General features: G+C 38.6%; 1 protein-coding gene across 1 annotated transcript in view; it reads left to right on the top strand.

Annotated features, from left to right (window-relative positions):
- IQCH (IQ motif containing H) overlaps positions 1 to 23,092 on the top strand; it is a 379,945-nt gene that overhangs the window by 216,867 nt on the left and 139,986 nt on the right. Inside the window, exons 10-13 of the mRNA XM_042783268.1 lie at positions 2,585 to 3,136; positions 3,832 to 3,898; positions 14,471 to 14,554; positions 21,268 to 21,443. Of these exons, the coding sequence (XP_042639202.1) occupies positions 2,585 to 3,136; positions 3,832 to 3,898; positions 14,471 to 14,554; positions 21,268 to 21,443 (879 nt within the window). The remainder of the gene's footprint in view (positions 1 to 2,584; positions 3,137 to 3,831; positions 3,899 to 14,470; positions 14,555 to 21,267; positions 21,444 to 23,092) is intronic.

The raw sequence follows: 23,092 nt of genomic DNA, 5'->3' as shown, positions 1-23,092 counted from the left end.
CTCCGTTTATTCCCCAGCCACCTTGCACAGCCCGTGCAGTCCCTGGCTAGCCGGGTGATTTTTAGGTTAATTCTTAGGTCCTACCACCACAGGAATCTGTGAGAGTGCTGTCTCTTTAAAAATAGTCAAGCCACTTTTTAAACCTACAAAATGGCGGCGCCCTCCGGACCAACAAAAGTCCACAGCTCAGCCCACCCTTCTCTTCACCTTCTCTGCTTGTTCCCCAGCCACGGTGCACAGTCCGTGCAGTCCCTGGCTAGCTGGGTGATTTTTAGGTTAATTCTTAGGTCCTACCACCGGTCAGGGATCTCCGAGCCGCCTGTACTGTCAGGGTCACTCCGTTTGCTGTCAGACCGCAGCTCCGTATGTCTCCTTTTTTTGGTATTTTCACGCAAATTCTTCTGCTAATTGGGGTTTAGTCCAATTCTGTATCCTTCCCTTCAACGCTCAGGGGTCCATGATTATCTTCTGTGTCTGTGTTAATTGTTTTCCCTTTTCTTTGTTGAAGAGGGTCTGTGCAGTCCTTCTGCCTAGTCCGCCATCTTGCCGGAACTCTCCCACCTGGCATTCTTAATTTCCAGTTCAATGCAATCAGTATTGTGTCTCCAGGTGGGAGTGTTCCTCCCTTTGGAACTAAGATCTCCAGACCTGCCGAGCATAGGGTAGCAGGGACAGCAAGCAAAAAATTTTTGGGTGGGTCACTAGGGGTAATAGTGAGTGGTACCACTCCTTGGTTCCTGGACCCATGAATCCTGGCTGTTGGAGAAACAGCACCATATATTGGATGCTAGTTTAGAGCATATACAGCCTTCTGGAGAACATTGCCCCAACCCTTCAAGGTATTGCCACCTAGCTGGTGCTATAATTGTGTTTTCAGTAGGCCATTCCATCATTCTATCAAGCCAGTTGCTTCAGGATGATGGGGAACATGGTAAGACCAGTGGATTCTATGAGCATAGGCCCATTGCCCTACTTGATTTGCTGTGAAATGAGTCCCTTGATCTGAAGCAATGCTGTGTGGTATACCATGACGGTGGATAAGGCAGTCTTTAAGTCCACGGATGGTAGTTTTGGCAGAAGCATCACATGCAGGGAAGGCAGATCCATATCCAGAATAAGTATCTATTCCAGTAAGAACAAAACGCTGTCCTTTCCATGATAGAAGTGATCCAATGTAATCAACCTGCCACCACGTTGCTGGCTGATCACCCCAAGGTATGGTTCCATATCGCGGACTGAGTGTTGGTCTCTGGTGCTGGCAGATTGGGCACTCAGCAATGGTGGTAGCCAAATCAGCCTTGATAAGTGGGAGCCCATGTTGCTGAGCCCATGCATAACCTCCATCACTGCCACCATGGCCACTTTATTCATGAGCCAATTGAGCAATGATAGGAGTGACTGGGGAAAAAGGATGGCTGGTTTCCACTGAACGTGTCATCCTATCCACCTGATTATTAAAGTCCTCCTCTGCCGAGGTCACCTTTTGGTGGGCATTCACATGAAACAATTATCTTTACTCCTTTGGCCCATTCAGAGAGATCTATCCACATACCTCTTCCACATACATTCTTGTCACCAATTTTCCAATCATGCTCCTTCCAAGTCCCAGACCATCCAGCCAAGCCATTAGCAACAGCCCGTGAATCTGTATACAATCGCACATCTGGCCATTTCTTATTCCATGCAAGATGAACAGCCATATGCACAGCTTGAAGTTCTGACCATTGGGAGGATTTCCCTTCACCACTGTCCTTCAAGAAAATCCCAGAAAGGGGCTAACCCAGACTAATACAGCATTTAAAAATAAAAGTAGTATATTTTCATGCCTTAAAATTTTGATCAGTATAGATAGGAGCACAATGAAAAGCAAGTACTTACTTGGTTTTATTTTAAGAGATTTCAGGCTCTAGTCTATCTGGGGTTAGTCCCAGATAAATCTCTAAAAAGACACTAGATTCAAGAATAAAAGAACATTTGTCAAGAGAACTCTAGAAAATGACAAGGGTGATAACACACAAGATATAATGCTTCTTGTAAAAAATCACCCCTAGATACTAACAAACATCAGAAAAGCTCTAAAACTCTAGAAAAGTAATGATATTTTAGGAAATCAGAAAAGATGGACAGTTTTAATGGGCATATTTGAAGTTATCCTGAAGAGTGCAGAGAAAGGTTTCCTCTTGTTTCAGGATTTGTGGATAAGTTATAAATAAGAAAGCAGCAACATGCTTCTCCAAGACCATGTGTGCATGTATAAAAAAGTAAATCACAGAAACTAGGGGGCCAGTTGACCAGATCAAAGTGAACTAAATGCATAATTTTTATATGATCAGTTTTCTTGAGCAATTAATGCACCTTTATAAAAATGTTAATAGCTTTAAGTAATCCTTAAAATAGTCTTCTGCTAATGAATTTTATGAAATATCCTGGCTAGGCTTCTATAATAAATATGACAGGTGTGTGTTAAATTAATACTAGAATCCCTATCTTCTCACCCTTAAATGGTAAATCATAGTTTGTGTCTTAGCACTCATTTAAAGGAGATAACTTGTATTTCATCTCTGGCAACACTTTCTTTCCACAGACCATGAAAATCACAACACCTTCTAGTGCTGCGAAAGCACCATGGGAATTTGACTTTTATATTTATGATGGCACCATAGACAAGACAGCCCCAGACTTCTTAGCATTCAAGCAACACTTTAATTTAACTTGGGGAAGTATTTTTTCTCTCTTGGAACATGTTGAGAAGTTTCTCAAGGACTATGCAATACCAGAAGTCAAAATAAAAGGGAACAGTTTGGTAGCCCTCCTTCCAGAGTTTGAGCTAAAAAACAGACTTACCAGCTATGACCTTCTCTCAGTGATAGAAGACCCAGTTCACATCCAAAGGATGTTAAATGTTCCAGGTCAGAGGTACAAGGGCCAAGATGGAAAGTTAGAAGCCATATTGAAGATCCAAGCCACATGGAAGTGCTACAAAGCAAGAAAATTGTTCCTTGTTTACCGAAAACAGAAGTGGGCATCAGGTGTGATTGCCATTGCTTGGCTTTTACATTGCCATAAGACTCGACTGAGGAAGATCCTGCAGGAATCACGTCAAAGACACCTGCAGAATTTCCATGTGAGAGCCAAGGTGCATGAGGCGAGCAGCTGTTAAGGCAGACCTCTTTTTCTAAACATTCCTTGCTTGAGCGATTGCAATAAGTTGGCTCTTTATCTTCCCTTTCTCTCTCCAACCAGTCTCCTCCTCACCCTCCCTTGCCTTTCACTCCCCTCCACTCATACATTTGCTTGTGCATCATATTTTAGCCCTAATCAGGAATCTGAGGTTTTCAGCTGCAAAAGCTGTTGCCATTTTTCTATAGAAAAAAAAAAAAAATCCCTTCACTTTGACTATGGTAGTTCTGTCAGAAAATCGATGTATTAACTGCATTACCTTTTCTCCCTATATATACCTTCTGGCACTTTAATTTGCTAGGAAAAAAAAAAAATCCTCTCTTGTCTACATTGCTGTCACCACTTTGTCAGAAAGTATTTAAGTTTGCAGACAGCCTTTTAATTAGTGCTCACAATTTCATTTATGTTTGCTTTCTCTTTTTTTCATTCATATTCTGTTAATTAAGTGAGCTGCCTCCTAATCTTCCCCTGCCAGTAGCATCATGTAGCCACCTAATTAAATTAATTGGGGAAGATGTTTTAAGTATGTAATTAAATCAATTAATATAATTTATGCCTGGCTTAACTGTACAGTGGAAAAACAGCTGAAGTTTGACTAGATGAATCCACTACAGCTTCCTGTCACTGATCAATGCTCTTCTTGATTTTTAGCATCTGGCAGCCAACTGGAATCGCATCAGGACCTCCAGGAGGACTATTATCCATATCCCATCATTAGGTATAACACTTTTGCCTGCAAATCTATCAGCAACCTCTATTACCCACCACATTATGGCTCCTTGATTGAGTTCAAGGAAGGCCCCTTGTTTTATTCAAATTGGTCTCGGCAGGAAAATGTTCTCAACATGATGAGAGTAATAACACAGGGCCCTCGCTTGAAACGGCGTTTAATTTGGGGATTAAGCAAATAAAGTCATTATGTGGGGGCTGCTATTCAGTGGAGAGGTGATTTGCTGTAATTCGCTTTCATCTGTATGAAATGAACTAAAAAGTTGTATTTTTCCCCCTGAAATAACAGATAATGTTTTCGATCTTCTTTAATGATAGAAGAACACAAGCTTGTGTGTGTTGTTTCTGTTACACCAATAAGCCAGGATATTGCTTGTACACTGTTTTTAATCAAATGTGCAGTCAAAATGATAAGCTACATTCTCTGAAATTATTTAGTTCTAATTACGAGCAGATGGGATGCTTTATTTGCACCTAGGGCGCCTGAGCAAAAGGAAATGCTGTGTGAACAAGAATAATTAAGAAGTTGAATAGTGTTTTTTGCGCTTAAATAATCTGCAGTTTCATGTTAATTAGCACTAATGTAATTATTTAATTACATTTATGAATTGGGGAACTTAAAAGCTGTTGTCTGCAGCAGAGTGGTAAAATAGGTATGCCAGAATGACATTGGGAATTTCAGAAATTTGCACTGAAAGTTCTTTTAAAAGATGAGCTGCTGTCAAAATGTTTGGGATTTGCTTGTTTGTTTTCTTGCTTATTGTTTGCCTTTTAACCTACATATTGTGTTAATTTTCCTTGGTGAGGTCATATTTCTCAAGCTCACTTGGTAGAGTTTTGACAGACAGCAAGACCCATTAACTCTTCAGATTATATATTATCTCTTTGTTAAAGCCTTTGAAATAAAGCCGTGCATTGAAGTGATCTATTGTGATAGAATCCTGGATTACAATGTGTTTGTGCTCATGTATGAGTACATGTGTTTGTACACTTATATATAGTGTAGAAACACAATGAATTTAAACAGTAATGTGGAAAGCAAATACATATATATGTATAATATGAATATAATTAAGATTATTTTTTAATTAGAAAAAAAACTTTCTTTGCTGGTTACTAGGGGTAGGAGGGAGGGAAGGGAACACTGCAAAAATTAGAAAAATAGTAATAAAATAATAAAACTGTCCTAGATTCTAGAGTCCTTAGAATCTAAGTACTTGTAGAAAACTTAAGAAAATACTTGAGTTGCACAGAACCTTTTAGTTTTGGTCTTCTTTATAGCCCAGGGAAGAAATTAGTTCTTTCTTCACATGTACTAAGTAAATAAAGTAAGACAGATCTGAATTCCATTCTAACTTTTAACTTAGATTTCTGTTTTGGTGGGACTGCTTTTGCACACAAAATTAGTTCACACACAGAAATTGCACTTGTAATTGATTGCATCCAAAGAGTCTAATTGCAGACCCAGTTAACTGGCTTGGGTCCTTAGAATAAGGTGCAAGAGATTTTTGGTTCTGCAACTCCTTGTGGACCTGACCTGGTATTATGTGGGAACTTTGTTTTGTTTTCTCCATTGTATTCAAAACTAGAAACAAATCGAGTTTTACATGTTAACAAACACAAAATTATTCTAGACAATTTCCACAAACTTCCTTACTATACCCCCACCTCTGACCCTTGAGAAGCCTCCATGCAATCAGCCCTGCAGAGAAGCCTGATAGAAAGGAGATGCTAAAAAAATTTTAAGGTAGTGGTTAGTAATCTAAATTGGGCAATAGGAAATAATTGTAAAGAAAATATCTTAAAATTCTAAAAGGGCTTTGCTATAAATAAGTAAAAGAATAATCTGCTCAAAGAAACTAGAATTAGAAAGGATTATATTAAATCTGGTTTGAAACTAGTTTTCTTCTCAATAGCGAGACCTTCATACTTCCTATGCATTTAAATTGAGTATGTGTAATCTCAAGTTAAATGGACAGGAAGTATGAAGGTCTTGCTGTTGCAGTATTTTTTGTTTGTTAATACAATACACATTTCAAAGAAAAACTAGTTATGTATTTTCTGAGAGATTAAACCAAGCTCAGATATTTTTCTCAGTTGAGCCTTTAAAAAGCCTAATTATACATTTTCACAAGAGACTAATACTTGGGCTTTGATCAAATAGTATTTGTTGTGGTTTAGATTTTATAAAATGACTTATGGAGATTAAATTAAGTTTAAATAACATTAGACTGTCATCTTACACCTATTCCACAGACAGAATTCTCAAATTATGCCTTTTTTCTTTTTAACTATTATGAAGTACGCTTTTTTTCATGTACCTCTTCCCTTGAGAATAGTCTTAAGTGGATTTCAGCTAGAGGTAATATTGCTTCTGTGTTTCATGCACTAGGGACTTACCTATAGGATTTGTGAAAATTGAAGTGGATGTGATGAAGTAAATTTTTTCTCTTAATATAGTACCAAAAAAAAAAAAAAACCTATTCATTGTAGTGATTTTGTTTCCAGAGTTGGTATGCAGAATTTGTGTCCTGAGGCAAACTCAGTTGGTAGGTTTCTAAGGTTTAGATAGGCATTTAATACAAGTTGCAACCTTGTCCTCTTTTCCTCCTCCTCTTTCCATAGATTTGCAGTCAATACTGCTATAGAATTGGCCCTAGAAATGATTTCACCATGCCACTAGCCTATTGGGGCTCACTAACTTGTTTGAACCCTGCAAGTGAAAGCCACATAGGTGATAACTGGGTAATATATTACAGTTGTAAGCATTTGTTTTTTTTCTTCTGTACACAGTTGTGCACACACAGGAGTAATTGCATTCCAAGCCAGCAAATACAAAAAGGATGGCCTTTCGGTAATATTTTTGACCACCAGGTGTATTTATGTTTTTTAAATCTATGGCTTGATAATATGAGTATTAAAACAATCACACATTGCAGAGCAACCTCTTTGAGAGAAGGAGTTATGAACGTGATAGATTGTTATATGTTTCAGTTAGTATTACTAGAGATAAAAAAAATTCAGCTATTTTTATCCCACAGGATAGGTGGGATGCTGTTGACTAATCCTCCGAAGAAACCAACTGGCCTTATAACATAATAAAAAAAAAAAAAATTATGCTTTCCAGATTATATAAGCTAATCTGTTAATTGGATGTTGCATATTTTTATCACTTTTATTAATGAAATATAATTATAAGAAATAATCTACTATGGTTCATCTCAGGAATAGAATATGAGGGTCTATTTTAAGCAAAATCTATCAGTCAAATAAGAAAGAACTGTGACAATGAATTCTAATTCCTCTAGAAAAATCAGAGGTCTAAAAACAAACCCTAAAAGCTAACTCTGCTTCCAGTTTCTTTGGCCAAGTTATTCTCCACTTTAATTTAACCCCTGTGCTTCTTTATTACAGTGCATCATTTGGTGCTGCACTTAAACTCAGTGGCATTTTTTAATATATTGACATTAAATGAAATGTGCCTAGCATGGGGCTCTAATGCTGTGAGCAGGTATATGAGGCAGCTACCAGCCAATTAAACCCCTAGTGATTAGTTCCCCCTCTCAATTTTCTTTGTCCTTTGAAGAAAAAAATAAAATAGGCGATACTGTTTTGAGGTGGGATTTTTTTTTTCTCTTCATATAGTCTTTTCATTGCCAATGATTTAATGGCTAAAAGGAATAGATCTACTTCAGCTTCATTCTTTTTTCCTCTGTGCATTATTTCAACAAATTAAACTTGGAGCACAATTAGTGGTCTCCAAAATATTCCATCCAATGCAATGTAGGAACCTGTCATTGTAAAGTTCACGAAAAGCAACATTTTTTGGCTGGTCTTTAGTGTCACACAAAAGCCTAGAGAAAGCTTAATTTTGTGCACAACTGGTCATACAATGAACTTGAGAAACCCAAATGCTCAGGAGACAGTTGCTTCCTGACTACTCCACTCTCCCCAGAAGATGAGAACAGTGCTCACCTCCATTTGTAAACAGGGCAGAGTGAAAAACCGAAGCCAACAGTTAGGTCTGAGATCACATTTTTACTATGCCTCCAAGCACACTGGCACTTTTTGATTTTCTCATCTTCGATTTGACAACTCAGACAAGACACACTCAGTGCCGGGAAATCAGAACTTCAATCAAATCGTTGCAGTCTTCAGCATATATTTTGGCGGTAGTATGTATCATGAATCCATAGCACATGTATGGTGTTGCCATACTAGATCATTGGGACGCAGGTACTGCTGAGACCTCCCAGACAGAATCTCCAGAAATACCAAGATCGTTTAAGATCAGGAACAAAGTATACTTAAACTTTCAGATTTCTTTATAGCTCAAAGTAAAAGCAAAACCTGTTGTATTCCTCCAAAGTAATCCAAATGAATGCCCATTTGCAGTGGGAGCAAAGTTGGCCTTGTGACCCTGGCATTAAATTGTCCAGTTGGCCCTGACCTATCTGGTGCTGTACCGTGAAATACAGAGGTAATATTGAACTGAGTGAAAAACTCATGGGCTTTTCATGAAATTGATTAATGATAGAATATACTCTAAAGAGAATATTACATATTCTATAATCTCTGTCATCTCCATCATCATAAAAAAATATTAAAAGGTTTGTTCAGTTGTTCTCAAAATTTTGGGGTCTCAGAACCACTTTACACCTTTACAACTTATTGAAGAACCTAAAGATATAACCTAAGTGGGTTATATCTACTGATATTTATCATTATTAGAAGTTAAAACTGAGAGCCTTTAAAAATATTTATGAATTCATTTTAAAATAGTAATAATAAACCAACTACCAATATTCACTAAAAACATATTTCATTAATTTTGATATTTGTATTTTTTAAATAGTTTATATATAGTACTTTATAATATTTGTATTTTCCTAAACAAAAAAATTTAGTGAGAAGAGTGGCATTGTTTTACAGGTTTTCAAATCTTTTTAATATCTGGCTTAGCAGAACACAGTTAGATTTTCATGTTTGTTTCTACATTCAGTCTGTTGCAATGTGTTGTTTTGATTGAAGCATCAAAGAGAATACAGCCCTACCCAGAGGTAATTGCAAAAAGGAAGAATCTCTTAGAGTCCCTGGATGGTACAAGAGGTTTGTACTCAAGTTGTTGTTGTTGTTGTTGTTGTTGTTATGTGCCTTTAAGTCAGACCTGACTCAGCGACCCTTCTTGGGTTTCCAAGGTGGTGTCACTATGGAAGTAGATTGCCCAGCCTTCCTTCCGAGGAGTGGGTGGTGGGTTTGAACCTCCAGCCTTCTGGTTAGCAGTCAAGTGCCTTAGGCACTAACCTAAAAGTTGGTTCGAACCCACCCAACAGCATCGCGAAAGAAAGGCCCGGTGATTTGCTTCCATAAAGATTATAGCCAAGAAAACACTACAGAGTAATTCTACTGTCTAACACATGGGGTCTCCATTAGTCAAAATTGAGTCAAGAACAGTGAGATTGCAGATAATCGAGTCTCTTTGATCCTACAGCAAAACTAGACAACTGGAAGTTCTTAAATGTTAGTTGCAATGTGAAATCAAAAAGTCCTAACAATAAACTTTTTGTCTTTTGTAACTTGTGAGACTGATTTCAGTAAGATTGAAAAAGACAAATAACATCTTTGTATTGTTTTGAAAATAGATTGACCTTGAAGATCACCTGAAAGAGTCTCAGGGAACTTTGTATCCCCAGACAACACTTTAAGAATCACTGGCTTTGGATGAATGCAATGCTGTACCAATCACCAACACAGAGTTTGAATAAGAGAAAGTCTTTACTGTTTTGAAGGGAAGGCTTTCATAGCCACAGCAAAATCCATTTGGCTCTGTTTGACTTGAGAATGTTTTCAAAACTCAACAAGTGTTTGGGTGCCTACTATGTTTCCTACATCTTCATCACAAAATTCCCTAATCCCCCTCAGCAGCCCTCTGCAAACAAAAACTATTGATTTTATTTTAATCAGGCTGAGACATGATATGCTATATATATAGCCAGAGAAGCCTCTCTCATGCTACCTCTTGGAGTTGGACTTTCTTGATCTCTCAGTATCTTATCTTGTATTTTCACACTTGCACAAGTAACTTAAACTTGGGTATAACTATAATCTCTAGATTGTTGCATTGTGCTGATGTACAGTCATTTGTGAAGCATGGCATATGTCACCCCTAAATTTTTACTACTAGAGTACTGAAGTTGGTTAATAGTTAACTTTTTTTTATGAATTGGAGCATTCAAATTGATCCCATAATAATGTCAGTCTTGCTCATCTTGAATCCAGTAGGCTCCCTTGAGTGAGAAGGAAAGGGATAGAGTTATTGCTTCTGCTAGTATAACCTTGTGTATGCCTCTGGAAGTATGCAATGCATTTGAACATCACCCTTCAAGTGTTTCAAAATGGGAAAAAAGGTTAGGAACTACTGCTTCCGATCATCAAACTGAGCCATGGATGACCACCAGCTCAGGCCAGAGTGATCAGATGAATTGCAATTACTTGGTAACCAGAAGTTAACACCTTCTCAGAACATCTTGGATACCATAGCACTGTCAAGGAATAGAACTTGGATACAAAAGAAACCAGGAGTAAACCACAGGGTCATAAGCAGGGTTTTCAAGAGCATGTGGTTCCACGGCAACAACAGGCGTCCCCCATAGGGATGGGTCCCAAGGAAGCATCTTCACTAAGAACTGCCTTGCTCATGCTCTTGAGTTTCTGTGATTTCTGTGAAGGAAAAGCTATCCAAAAATAGTTTGCATCATCCGTTCAGGCAATTGGGAGTTCTGGTGGTATAGTGCCTAAGGCGTTTGACTGCTGCCCAGAAGGCTAGTAGTTCAAACCCACCAGCCACTCCTCGGGAGGACGATTGGGCAGTCTACTTCTGTAGAGATAAAACTGCCTCGGAAATCCAAGGAGGGGTCGCTATGAGTCTGGACCAATTGGAGGCAGTGAGTTTGTTTTTTTCTGGTTTTATTCAGGCAATCAGCATCATCTGATAAGACTGGCTCTGGGAGTGTGGAAGAGGTGAGAAAGTGATAAAGGTAGAAATGAATTTGGACATTTCCCTGAGGTGGATACACTCCTTGGAGAGAACGATCATTGAGAAAGAAGGGCTGCCTATGTACAGGGAGACAGCTCAGGGAGCAGGAGTCCATGGAGGGATGGACACTGGGAAGAGGTAACAATGGGGAGGAAGTGGGAGGAGAGCTGTTGCATTGTGGTAAACTGTGGTCAATGTCATGACACAAAGTATATGTAAACTGCTGTATGGAAAGTGAATTTGCTCTGTAAATCTTCACCCAAATCACAATAGAAAATAAATAAATAAATAAACTTTAAAAAAGAGAGAGAGAGAGGAAAAAAAAGAAAGAAATGAATATGGAGAAATAGTTCCCAGTGACCTTTGATGAGCATCCTTGGTTCACTAGGAACTAGAAGTAGTTGGATAGCTTCAGAGAGGCAGCTGTCAGGTACGATTCCTTGTTGTGAAGTGGAGCCAGTAATATTTTACCACTACTTATTAAGAAAAAAAACCAGAATACTCCATCAAACTAGGAATATTTTGCAGATGATAAGAATGACCATAAATGAAGGGGCTTTGTTTCTCTATATAGTGATGAGGAAGAGAGTGCCCTATTATTTTATTGTTTCCAGCTCCTAGAGGCCACCCACTTTCCTTCCTTCATCTTCAGAGTCAGCAGTGTTGCATCTCTCAGTGCCTTTCTTCCATAGTCACATCTTAACTCTAACTCTCTGCTCTTCTACCTCCCTATTCCACTTTTACCACACCCACTGCCATCCAGTCGATTCATAGCAACCCTAAAGGACAGAGTAGAATTGCCCCATTGAGTTTCCAAAGCTGTAAATTTTTATGGAAGCAAACTGCCTCATCGTTCTCCCACAGGGTGGCTGGCAGATTTGAACTGCTGACCTTTTGGTTAGCAGCCGAATGCCTTAACCACTGCACCACCAGGACTCCATTATTCCATTTGTAAGGACCCCTTTATTACCTGAAAAATCCACGATAATCTCCTTGTCTTAAATTCAGCTAATTAGCAGTCTTAATTCCATTTCAACTCTTTTCCCCTTTACCATGTAACCTAACATATTCAGAGGTTATAAGGATTAGGACAGCTATATATTTGGAGGGTCATTATTCTGCCTACCACAATGAAAGAAAGCAAAACTGGGAAAAGAGTCAAAGGCTCTTTGTCCATTCTTGAGTTCTTTGCTCTTCACACTTGCAGAGTCTTGCCTTCTCTCTTATTTTACGTGACCAATTTATCACAAACTATGTATTAACTGAACCACATAATAATTTGTAGGCTTATGTGATCTTAGACAAGCAAGGCATTGACCTGAGTTTCCTCTTCTTCTGTTATATAACAAGGCTGAGGTAGATGGTCTCTCAAAACTACCCCAGTATTAAAGTCTGACCTATGGGGTAATCATATCTTTGTAGATTATATTCCAAAGTGTGATGGCTCATTGACACTGGGCATGACTGCCAAACCATTCTAGGCTAAAGCATCCCTGTTGATAATTTCTTGGTAAAGTCATTGTTGTATTTAATATATGCTGCCAGCATTGATGAAGTCTTTTCACCTGGTTGTCAATACATATATCTTTTAGATGCACAAAAAATAAGAATAAATCTAACTTTTAAAAAATTGACTCCAAACTTCTGCTCTGATGTTGGCAATGTATCTTATCCACTTAGAATGATCTTTTACTTGTTACCAAATTTGTTGTTGTATGCTTTGGCAGTGCACATACCTCGTAACATTAAAATACTTTATGTTTATATATCACTTCACAGTTTACAAAATGCTTTCACATCTGTTACTTCATATTATCCTCTTATAACAATGCTGGGAGGTGATTAACATTCAGTTCATTGAAATGGGTATATTTCTAGGGGTCACTGAGCAACCAGTTTGATCACAATTCTAAGCAGACATTTTATATGCATCCTTGAACAGTGGTAACAGAGGTACCAAGTAATTTGTTGGAAAACTGACCTCAAGCACTTGATTGGAAAGATAGCCTTATTCACTCACATGCTGTATGTGCGGTAACAGAGTGATCAGACATCTTTTCTATTTTAAATTGAACATCATCTTAATGAGACATTTCACACTGCCTTTTATCTTTACTTTTGAAAGGAAATGTGTTCACGGAATGCTCTCAAACACTTTCTTAATCATACTTTATTCTTTAGGCTTTTTTCCTGCCTTCTTATATGTTATTCACAACACAACCTTCTAAATATTTCTCTGACTATAGATAGAATTATATATAGGCAAAATCCCAAGAGTTATATGTATGCAAACATACATAAATATGGCTTTGAAGTTCTATTTTAGCTTTCATATATAGAATAGTGACATAAATTATTTGAGAAATTAATTTTTCTAAAATAATTCAAACAACCCATTTGTCCTTCTGCTTCTTTGGTTCTTAAGTTCATATGCATAAGGTGAAAGGGAGACTTTCAGATGAATTGTAAACTCATTTAATTTCCAGACGTTGTCTAGTGTTTAAACACTGACATCAAAGCAAAGAGCCAATTATCAGAGTTCATTTGATCTGAAGCCCTGTCGGCTGAATTACTATAGTGTTCCTTATGCTGAAAAGGAAATCTGTGTCACATCTCGAAGATGTAGTATATAAAATCACTTTATCTATAGCAGTTTAACTTGAAACGTGTGTTTGGGCTCACTAACCACAAGGAGGCATTGAAGCATCTCTTCAAAATGTGAAAAGCAATTTTATTTTAAAAAAAAAAAGGTTGCACCTACAATTGCTGAATTTCATATAGGCAATTATACCTGTTTGTACGCATGCATGCCTTTTAAGTTCATGTTTTGATCCACTTTTTTTTTTCCTTCCCCTTTTTTGAAAGACCTAAATAATCAGCAGAAAGTGTTGCTGCTGCTGTATCTCTTGCAGAAGATTTTTGGACAATAGTAATCCATATGTTTTCCTTCCGTGCTGTTCCAACAAAAACGAAGGCAAATTGCAGAGCTTTAATTAGTACTGACAAAGTAACTGCATTAACCTTTCTTGCCCTTTGAAGGTTAAAAGTTCTCTTGACTGTGAACAGGAGCATATTTCCTTAGTATTTAGTATTATTTAAATATATATTCCTGGCAGCAAGGGGTGGTTCTATGTCAGTTTAGAAAGATTCTAGGGTTCATCTTCAAAATATCACATAGGAAGCCCAAGTTGAAAAGCTAAAACAATTTCTCTGAAGCTGAGCATAATATTCTTACTTGCCGTTTTCAGCATTCATGTTAAATGTCAGAAATTTTCCCAGCAGCTAGGCTGGCATTTTTGAAAAAATATAAACTCCGGGTCGCAGAATATGCTGCTCAGCACATCTTGCAGCACACTGCTCCAGCCCCAAAGAAGCAACGAGTTCATTCTAAGGAGTTGTATTGCTTCTGCTTCACAGAAATTCTGAAAATGTGGACTGTAACTATTTGAAATTCTAGTGCATCATTTTCTTACACTGACTTGTTTTTTTCTGGGTTCTGTTTTTGACACCTTGTTTGCTTTTTAGGATATTCCCAGCCTGTGCGAAAACATATTGCTGATTTTGACACACGGCAGAACATGCAGCTGGGGAGACTGTGTGACATCTTTGGTACAGTAAATACTTTTACACAAATGACTCTTCCAGCTGTTTATAAGATTTTTTTGGGGGGTTTTCTGTTTGTTTTGTTTTCTGCACTGAAAAATGCAACGTACAGACTGATTCTCTCATATTTTCACTATGAGGAAAAAGCTTGGGTAATTAATCTACTTTCAGGGCAATTGAATCTTTTGTTTCAAAGAACAGATTTACAGTGAAGTCAACTTGAAAAAATTGGTATTTTAACCAATTTGCTTGGGCAGTTTTCTAAATTCTCTTTGCTTCAGGTTTGGATAAGAATTTTTCTCTTGAAGTAATTCTAAATCATGTCGGGAATTAAATGCTCTTTCTGCATGGGATGGAGGCTTCACCGCATCCCACCCTCACCTCACTCTCCTTTGGAGCCACTTCCAACCCTGGAAGCTGAAGGGTAATGTGGTCCATTCTTGTGGTCAAACAAATCAGCCTCCTGGGGCATAGAGAAGGATGGAGAATGAATCTGGAAGGGCAGATAAGATATTAAAAATATTATCTGTATGTTATCTCATGAAATGTTCTTTTATTATAAATATAAAAAAGTAATAGAACAAAAAAAAAAGAATTTCTCTCTTATACAACTCCAAATCATCTCCATTTACTGGATCTTGCAGTAAGTTAGGTCAAAATACTCTATTTGTGTCAATAATATTAATTATATTATCTTGGGAATGAGTGGAAGGTGGCACCAGAAATGAAGCACTGTGCTTGCAATGCAAGAAAAGAAAGAAACGAAAATAGATTCTTAAAAGAAACTTTTATTTAAATGTTGTTGTTGTTATATGCCATCGAGTTGTCTCTGACTCATAGTGATCCCTCCTTGGGTTTCTGAGGCAGAATCTCTATGGAAGTAGATTGCCAATCTTCCTTCTGAGGAGTGCCTGGTGGGTTTGAACCACCAGCCTTCTGATTAGCAGTCAAATGCCTTAGGCACTACGCCACCAGAGCTCCCTTTATTTAAATGTACATCATCTAATTATTCGAAAATGAAAGATGGCTATGTGGAGGGGATTCTTAGAAATAGAACCTTGACTATGTGAAAGATACATCTTTGTAAAAGTCAAGTTCTAATATGACTTTGATCAGTTCCAAATCAGATACCAGTCTGGGCCTAGGAGAAAAGGTGCTTGAGTTTGGTGGCTTTGATTAGTAACTGTTCGAGACCAGGATTCCGGTTACACTTAAAAGAATATAAGTTGCAAAGCCTATACAATAAGACACACATAACATTGGGTCAGGTTTGGGGGTAGTAGCCAAATAGTCAGGGTTAAACCAGAGCCACCAGAGCTCCTAAGGTTTCTGTTAATCACCAAATAAGAATTTCTTTGTTTTGTTAAAATATAATTGCTTTGGCCCTTATTTAAGTAAAACAAGGGAGAATTTTAAATTATCAATGACCAATTTAGCTGGCTCCCTGGAATGGCATACTTTATTTGATTCATATATATTTCAGCATCATTATTATTTTATAAATGCCATTTGGTAACAAAAATACATCAGTACTAGAAATTTACAGTGTCCTAAAATAATAATAGTGTAATTGCTTTAATCTATTATCTAGGCTCTAATATTGTTTTTTCAGCATTATAAAAAAAAAAATTTTAATGATTTGAGATTGATTTGTTTGTGCTGAGCTATTTCAACTAAAAACCTGACTGGGTGGAAACCACTGAGGTGCAGCAGAGGGCAGACTTTGCTCTAATTGATTTGAATTAACTTTTTTCTTCAGCTTTTTATATATACCTTTTTATATACACCCTTCTATATATAGTACAAACCATCACCAAAGAATTCCTTTACAAAAGATTTCCATTATTGGAAAAGACTGACAAATATTAGACTTCTATTTAAAACAATTCAGTAAATCAATCTGTATTCACCTGCAATGGAAAAATTTGCTGAAATGAAAATTCAGAGAGATTATGTACCAAACGGGAGCTCTGGTGGTGTAGTGCCTAAAGCATTTGACTGCTAACGAGAAGGCTGGTGGTTCAAACCCACCAGTCACTCCTCAGAAGGAAGGTTGGGCAATCTACTTTCATAGTGATGACACCTCGGAATCCCAAGGAGGGGTCGCTATGAGTCAGATCCCACTCGACCGCAGTGAGTTTGTTTAGTTTTGTTTTTATGTACCAAATGCCTTTTCTTGCTACACTGTCTTAGTGACAAAAGGAGCTGTGGTGGTGTAGTGGTTAAAACATTGGACTGCTAACCAAAAGGTTGATGGTTCAAACCTACCAGCCACTCCATGGGGGAAAGATTAGGCAGTCTGCTTCTGTAAAGATTGACAGCCTTGGAAACCCTGAGGGACGGTTCTACTCTGTCCTCCAGGGGTGTTGTGAGTTGGAATCAACTCAGCAGTGAGTTTGGGTCTTATTGATACAGCAATGCAATCACAAAACCTTTTCAAGAGGAGTAACAAACATTTAGAAATAGCAATTAGAAGAAAAAATTACTTGTGAAATAAAAATATGAAAATCTAGAAAAATTAGAATTTTGTGGAAGAATAAATGATTATCCTTTCTTTTAAAAAAAATAATTCATTTCTGTTAAAGGGTGTTAACTTTTCTGTTATTCAGGGGAAACAAGATAAGCCAATCATGTTGGTAAAACTTGTCATTCCAATATTGACTATGAAGTGAAGGGCATCAGTTGGCAATCTCTATAGCACATGTTTTTAGTTCCTGGATGAGTTAAGCAAGAGAGTGACCAATATTGACGACTGACCACCAGTCAATTCAGCTTTCATCTTAATTAGTTCATTTCCAAAATTACCTGTCAATTAATTTTGAACATTTTTATATTCATGATCAAGCCACATTAAACCTGCTATTAGTATTAAACTAACCCAAATCCACTGCCATCAAGTCAGTTCCAACTCATAGCAATCTTATAGGACTGAGTAGGAGTGCCCCCATAGATTTCCAAGGCTGTAAATCTTTACAGAAGAGAACCACTACATTTTTCTCCCACTGGTGGGTTGGAACCGCCGACCTTTTGGTTACCGGCTGGAGGCTTCAACCACTGTGACACCTATTAGTGATACGTATTCCTTTGCCAGAAATGAACAGGAAAGGTGAAAATTAGCAATGTGCTTTGGTATCATTTGTGAACTAGAAATGTCTTCCCAAGAAAAGTCTGTTTTTCTTCTGCTATGGCATCTCTAAGCCATTGTTTTTGCATCTTGTTCTTTTATACTTTTTAAAATACTGCTAGTTTGGTTTTAAAAATCACTGGTTTGGTAAGACACTATTTTCTTCTTGAAAACACAAGATCTGGGATAACTGATTTGCTCATTCAGCAATTTGAAACAAGTTAATTAACTACTGTCTCCTCAGTTGATCGATTTTGAGGTTTCTGTGGAAATTTGATTTTAAAATTAAATGTTGTTGTTGTTATGTGCCATTGAGTCAGACCCGACTTATAGCGACCCCTCCTTGGGTTTCTGAAGTGGTATCACTATGGAAGTAGATTGCCCAACCTTTCTTCTGAGGAGTGGCTGATGCGTTTGAGCCGCCAGCTTTCTGGTAAATAGGAATCACTTAAATGTTTACATTTACCAAGCACCTACTCTGGACCCAATACTGGGCCAATCCCAAAGACGTTGCCTCTGGCCACAAAGTGCCTGCTCTTGGAGGGGGAGCTTTCTCCTACACACTGTAGATCTCTGTAAGTGTGTAAAACTTTTCACTTCCCCATCTGTCCTCCCAAATCACTTCCATCAACCCCAAGTACTTATTGAGTAACTTCTGTGTACTTCACACTGTACCAAGGTTTGTTGTTGTTGTTAAGTGCCATCGAGTTGTTTCCGACTCATAGCGACCCCATGCACAGCAGAATGAAACACTGCCCTATCCCACGCCAGCCCCACAATCCCTGCTATACTTGAGCTCATCATTGCAGCCACCGTATCAATCCATCTTGTTGAAGGCCTCCCCCTCTTTCGTCGACCCTCCACCCTACCAAGCATGACATCCTTCTCCAGGGAATGGTCCCTCCTTACAACATGACCAAAATAGGTGAGACGAAGTCTGGCCATTCTTGCTTCCAAGGAGCATTCTGGCTGCACTTCCTCCAGGACAGATCTGTTAGTTCTTTTAGCAGTCCATGGTACTCTCAGCATTCTTCACCAGCACCACAACTCAAAAGCATCAACTCTTCTTCGGTCTTCCTTATTCTTTGTCCAGCTCTCACATGCATACGAGGCGACTGGAAATATCATGGCTTGTGTCAGGCGCACCTTAGTCCTCAAGGAGATATCCTTGCTCCTTACCAAGGTTTGGGGAATAAGAAAAGGGCATAAAACTTGCTCCCTGCCTTTCAGGAACTTAGAGATTCAAGATTTATGCATTTGAAACAATAGGATGAAAGAGAGGACACTACTTAGTTGTGTTAAATCTTGAAGCACTGATTAAAAGCACAAATTCAGGGGCAGGGTGGGAATCACTGTTGGCTGGCCTAGTCAGGGTGGGCAGTGGAGCATATTCATGCACCTGGACTATTTGTTGTACACATACTGTGTGCCAGGTTGTGTACAACATGCTTTTTGCATATTCTTTCATTTAATACTCTCTAAAACTCTGGATAGCAGGTAGACTTATTCCCATTCTACAGATGAAGAAATGAATGCTTTGAAATGTTAAATAATTAAATAATATCCCCAGCATTACAAGGCTGCTGAGCCAGAACTTAACCAGCTTGTGTCAACTTGACTGGGCCTGGTTTGAGTGGCTGGGCAGCTGGATGGAGCATATCCCATGATGAGGCTGGTAATCAACTCCATGGTGGAATCTGCTGTGAGCAGCTGAGTAGCAGCCTTAGGAGTGTGGTCTTTTTCCAGTGTATAAGGAGAAGCTTTGAGAAAAGTCTCTAAGCTTCTTGACACATCTGGAGCTTGCATTTGGCTGTGCCATCAGCAGCCTGCCATGTTGCTTACGATCTTGGGACTGTTTCTGGACTTGAACTAGTGACCTGCTGTGTTGCTTCCTAGTCTGGGGACTATGTCGTTTTACTTGTCAACCTTGGGTTTCTTAGCCTCAACAGCTAGCAGCTGCCTGACTTAAGAGATGCCTTCAGCTCCTGTGGCTGGGAGCAAGAGGCAGAACTGAAGCCCAAGGTCAAGTGGCCTTCACTCAGCCCCACTAGAGCTGGCGCTTTGAACTTGGATTTCTAGCCTCCTAAGGGAGCTCTGGTAGCATAGTGCCTAAGGCACTTGACTGCCAACCAGAAGGCTGGTGGTTCAAACCCATCAGCCGCTCCTTGGAAGGAAGATTGCCCTGGGCAATCTACTTCTGTAGTGATACTGCCTCGGAAGCCCAAGGAGGGGTCGCTAGGAGTCGGGTCCAACTCGAAGGCACATAACAAGAACAACAATAAACTATAAGAGAAAAATCTCTGTTTGTTAAAGCCATGCATTTGTGTGTTATTTTCTGTTAGAGCAGCACTAGATGACCAAAATGCCAGCCCAGGTGGCAAAATGGTTAAGTGCGTGGCTGCTAACTGAAAAGTTAGTACTTTAACTCACCAGCCACTCCATGCGAGAAAAGGTCTGGTGAGCTGCTTCTGTAAAAATTATAGCCTACAAACCTTATGGGGCAGTTCTAATCTGTCATAGAGAGTTGCTATGAGTCAAGATCAACTTGACAGCACACAACAACAACATACGCTGTACACTCTGCCAGATTGAAGAAAGGAGTCTTAAGCTGCTTTCCCAGCCCTACCTAAACTAGGAAACATTTAATGCATTCCCTCCTAATAAACTCTAAGTACCTAGTCTATAAGTTTCATTGTGCCCACCACTCTTCCCTGTGTTTTACAGCTGTTTGTACATATGAAATGCTTGCTCTCTAAGGCAGCATCTCAGTCACTTTGATTGTTGTACTTCTCTCCACGTCTACCCAAGTACTTTGATCCTACTGGCCAATCAGCTATCAAATGAATGAAGGACTCTTGGCTGCTGATTTCCTGTCCATATGCCTTAAAAAAACATGCAGCATTGAGTGGGCAATTTCCTACTACTATTCCATTCAGATGAGATTCTTTCTATGTGCTTAGTCAGAAGTACATCTTGAAACAGACAACAGTTAAATTAAGAGAGTGTTTCCTTTAAACCAAGAATCACTAGATATGCTATTTAAATAAATCCTCCTCTTTGGGAATGAAGCAGAGAACAAGCTGGTTTCCTGAAAGAATCATTGTTCTGGTCATAATCAGACAGTTTATTTGGACAAGACATTCCCTGGATTGGCCCTGTCAAGTCCAGGCAGAATAAGAAATTGCAGTTTCATCGGCTTTCTGAAGTTAATAGCTCTGTTTTATAATTTACTGGAGTTAATGAGATAACTTTTTAAAGCAGTATGCAATTCCCATTGATGTTAATGGGAGTTGTGTGGCTAAATCCCTATGTATTATTTGAAAGTACACTTCCATGGTACTTCCAGCCCTCCCTCTGAAGGAATCATTTTGTCTATTTTGTTGGTGGTGGTATTATTTATATTTTCTTTTGAGAAATACTAAAGTGCAGAAAAGTCAGTTAAATTGCCAAGATTTGTACAAACCAATCTAAATTAACTTCATTGTGGCTTTCAGATACGCTCTTTATTTCACACTGCTCAACGTCAGCTCAATGCCAGAGTTCATAATGTCATTTACCTTTTTTCCAGTAATTAACATTGTACCTGTTGTTTTAGATGACAATGTGAACGTCATCTACATCTGCTCCCATCATATGGATGATGAGTTACTGATGTATTACCATAAAATCCTGAGTCTACGGGCAGCTGTCAAGTCGGGGAACCTTGAGGCCAGAAGTGACCTGCAGGACAGGTTCAAAATTATCACCCCTGAAGCTGTAAACATCTTCACTGTGAGTTTGTCTTCTAATTACTACGGCTTCAGGGATGCAGTAAAATTAAATTGGAAATTTTATAACTTGCCACGCTCTGGTACACATCACTGAAATACTATTGCAAGTTTAACAGCTTTACTGATTAGACTACTAGTTGGACTATAGGAAATAAATATCCCAGTTTAACTTTCAGACTTAGTTGAGCTACTCCTGCCCAGTTTCTCTACAGCTGAAAGCCTAATTGCAGTAATAGGGTGACACCATCAAATAGATGAATTTATAACATCGACAGTCCCTTTTTCTTAATTTTGTATGGAAGGCACCCAGGTAGAGAAAGGCTGGGCTTGCCCAAGGTTACAAAGCTAGTTAGGGACAGACTTTAGACTAGGGCCCTGTTTTCTGATTTCCACACTGGTATTCCTTGTTATGTTACTTCATGATTTTTTTTCCCTTACAAAAATTTGAGCTGCTTTACTGTATCCTGTGGTTCATAATGAACAACATTTATATGTTTTTAAAAAAATTTGTGTTGATTTTTGATGCATAGAATGCATTCTGAGTGGAAGCCATCTCTAAATAAGAGCCATTGAGAAATGCATTCTAGCATAAGGCAGTGTAAGAGATGGCACGAAATGAATTTCTCTCCATTTTAATAAGAATTTAAAGTTTCTATGTTAAACAACCAACATTTTAATACCTAATCATCTATACAATTTTGAGGAGACTGTTTTATAATTAAAGGCTCTGAATTTGCTAATAAAGATAGCTCTCTTTATTCACAAGTGGATGCACCAAAGTCAACTATCTGTTGCCAGAGAAACCAATTGCATGCTTTATATAGGAAACATCATATGTGTTGGGCTACTTAACTACCCATTGACACTTCAGATGTATCATGATTTCACAAAAAAAAAAAAAAAAAGAAAGAAAGAAAGAGAAGGGTGGAATAAAGGCTGAGAAAAGGTCGGCTATTACTGGGGAAGAGCACCATAGCACCTAGCATCTGCACTGTGTTGCTCTATTCAGTAAATTATCATCAGGGCTTGCACTTTTCTAAGTTGAAAAATCTATTTTTTCCTAACTGGACACCTCAATTTTCCCTCAAAAGTCCTTTTCTCTGCTCTGCTTCATTGCACCTTTGGCTGTGGGAGAAAGAAGGCAGGGGCAGGGACAGCAGGGAAGCAAGAGAAAGGATGGGACAAATCATTGCCACTTCCTTAGATTCTTTGGAATCTTCCAATATCATCCACCAATGTGTGGCTTGCTCTGGTGCTTTCTAGCCATTCCTTGGCCCTAGTGACATGGTTATTGTGGACATTAGCAAGAAACGAAGAAAAAGAACCATCATTAGTGTTTAGATAAGTTTCTGGTTTTCCCCAGCCAAAAACGGGAGCTAAAGCCTGATAGCTACCAATAAGGAGTGGGGAAGAGGCACCAGATTTGGGAGAAGGAAAGTGAGGGAACTAATCTTTATCAAATGCCTCCATACTTGCTGCTTGGCATATACCTTCTCACTTGATTCTCAGGACAGTAAAAGAAGGCACAAATTATCAGTCTCCTTTTATAGCTAAAGAACCCAAGACTCGCCCGGAGTTCCGGCAAGATGGCGGACTAGGCAGAAGGACTGCACAGACCCTCTTCAACAAAGAAAAGGGAAACCAATTAAC

This window comes from Orycteropus afer, unplaced genomic scaffold (assembly GCF_000298275.1).
Source record: "Orycteropus afer afer isolate SDZICR_OR568_19922 unplaced genomic scaffold, OryAfe1.0 scaffold00015, whole genome shotgun sequence".
Lineage (NCBI taxonomy): Eukaryota > Metazoa > Chordata > Mammalia > Tubulidentata > Orycteropodidae > Orycteropus > Orycteropus afer.
This window is presented reverse-complemented; position numbering and strand designations above follow the sequence as displayed.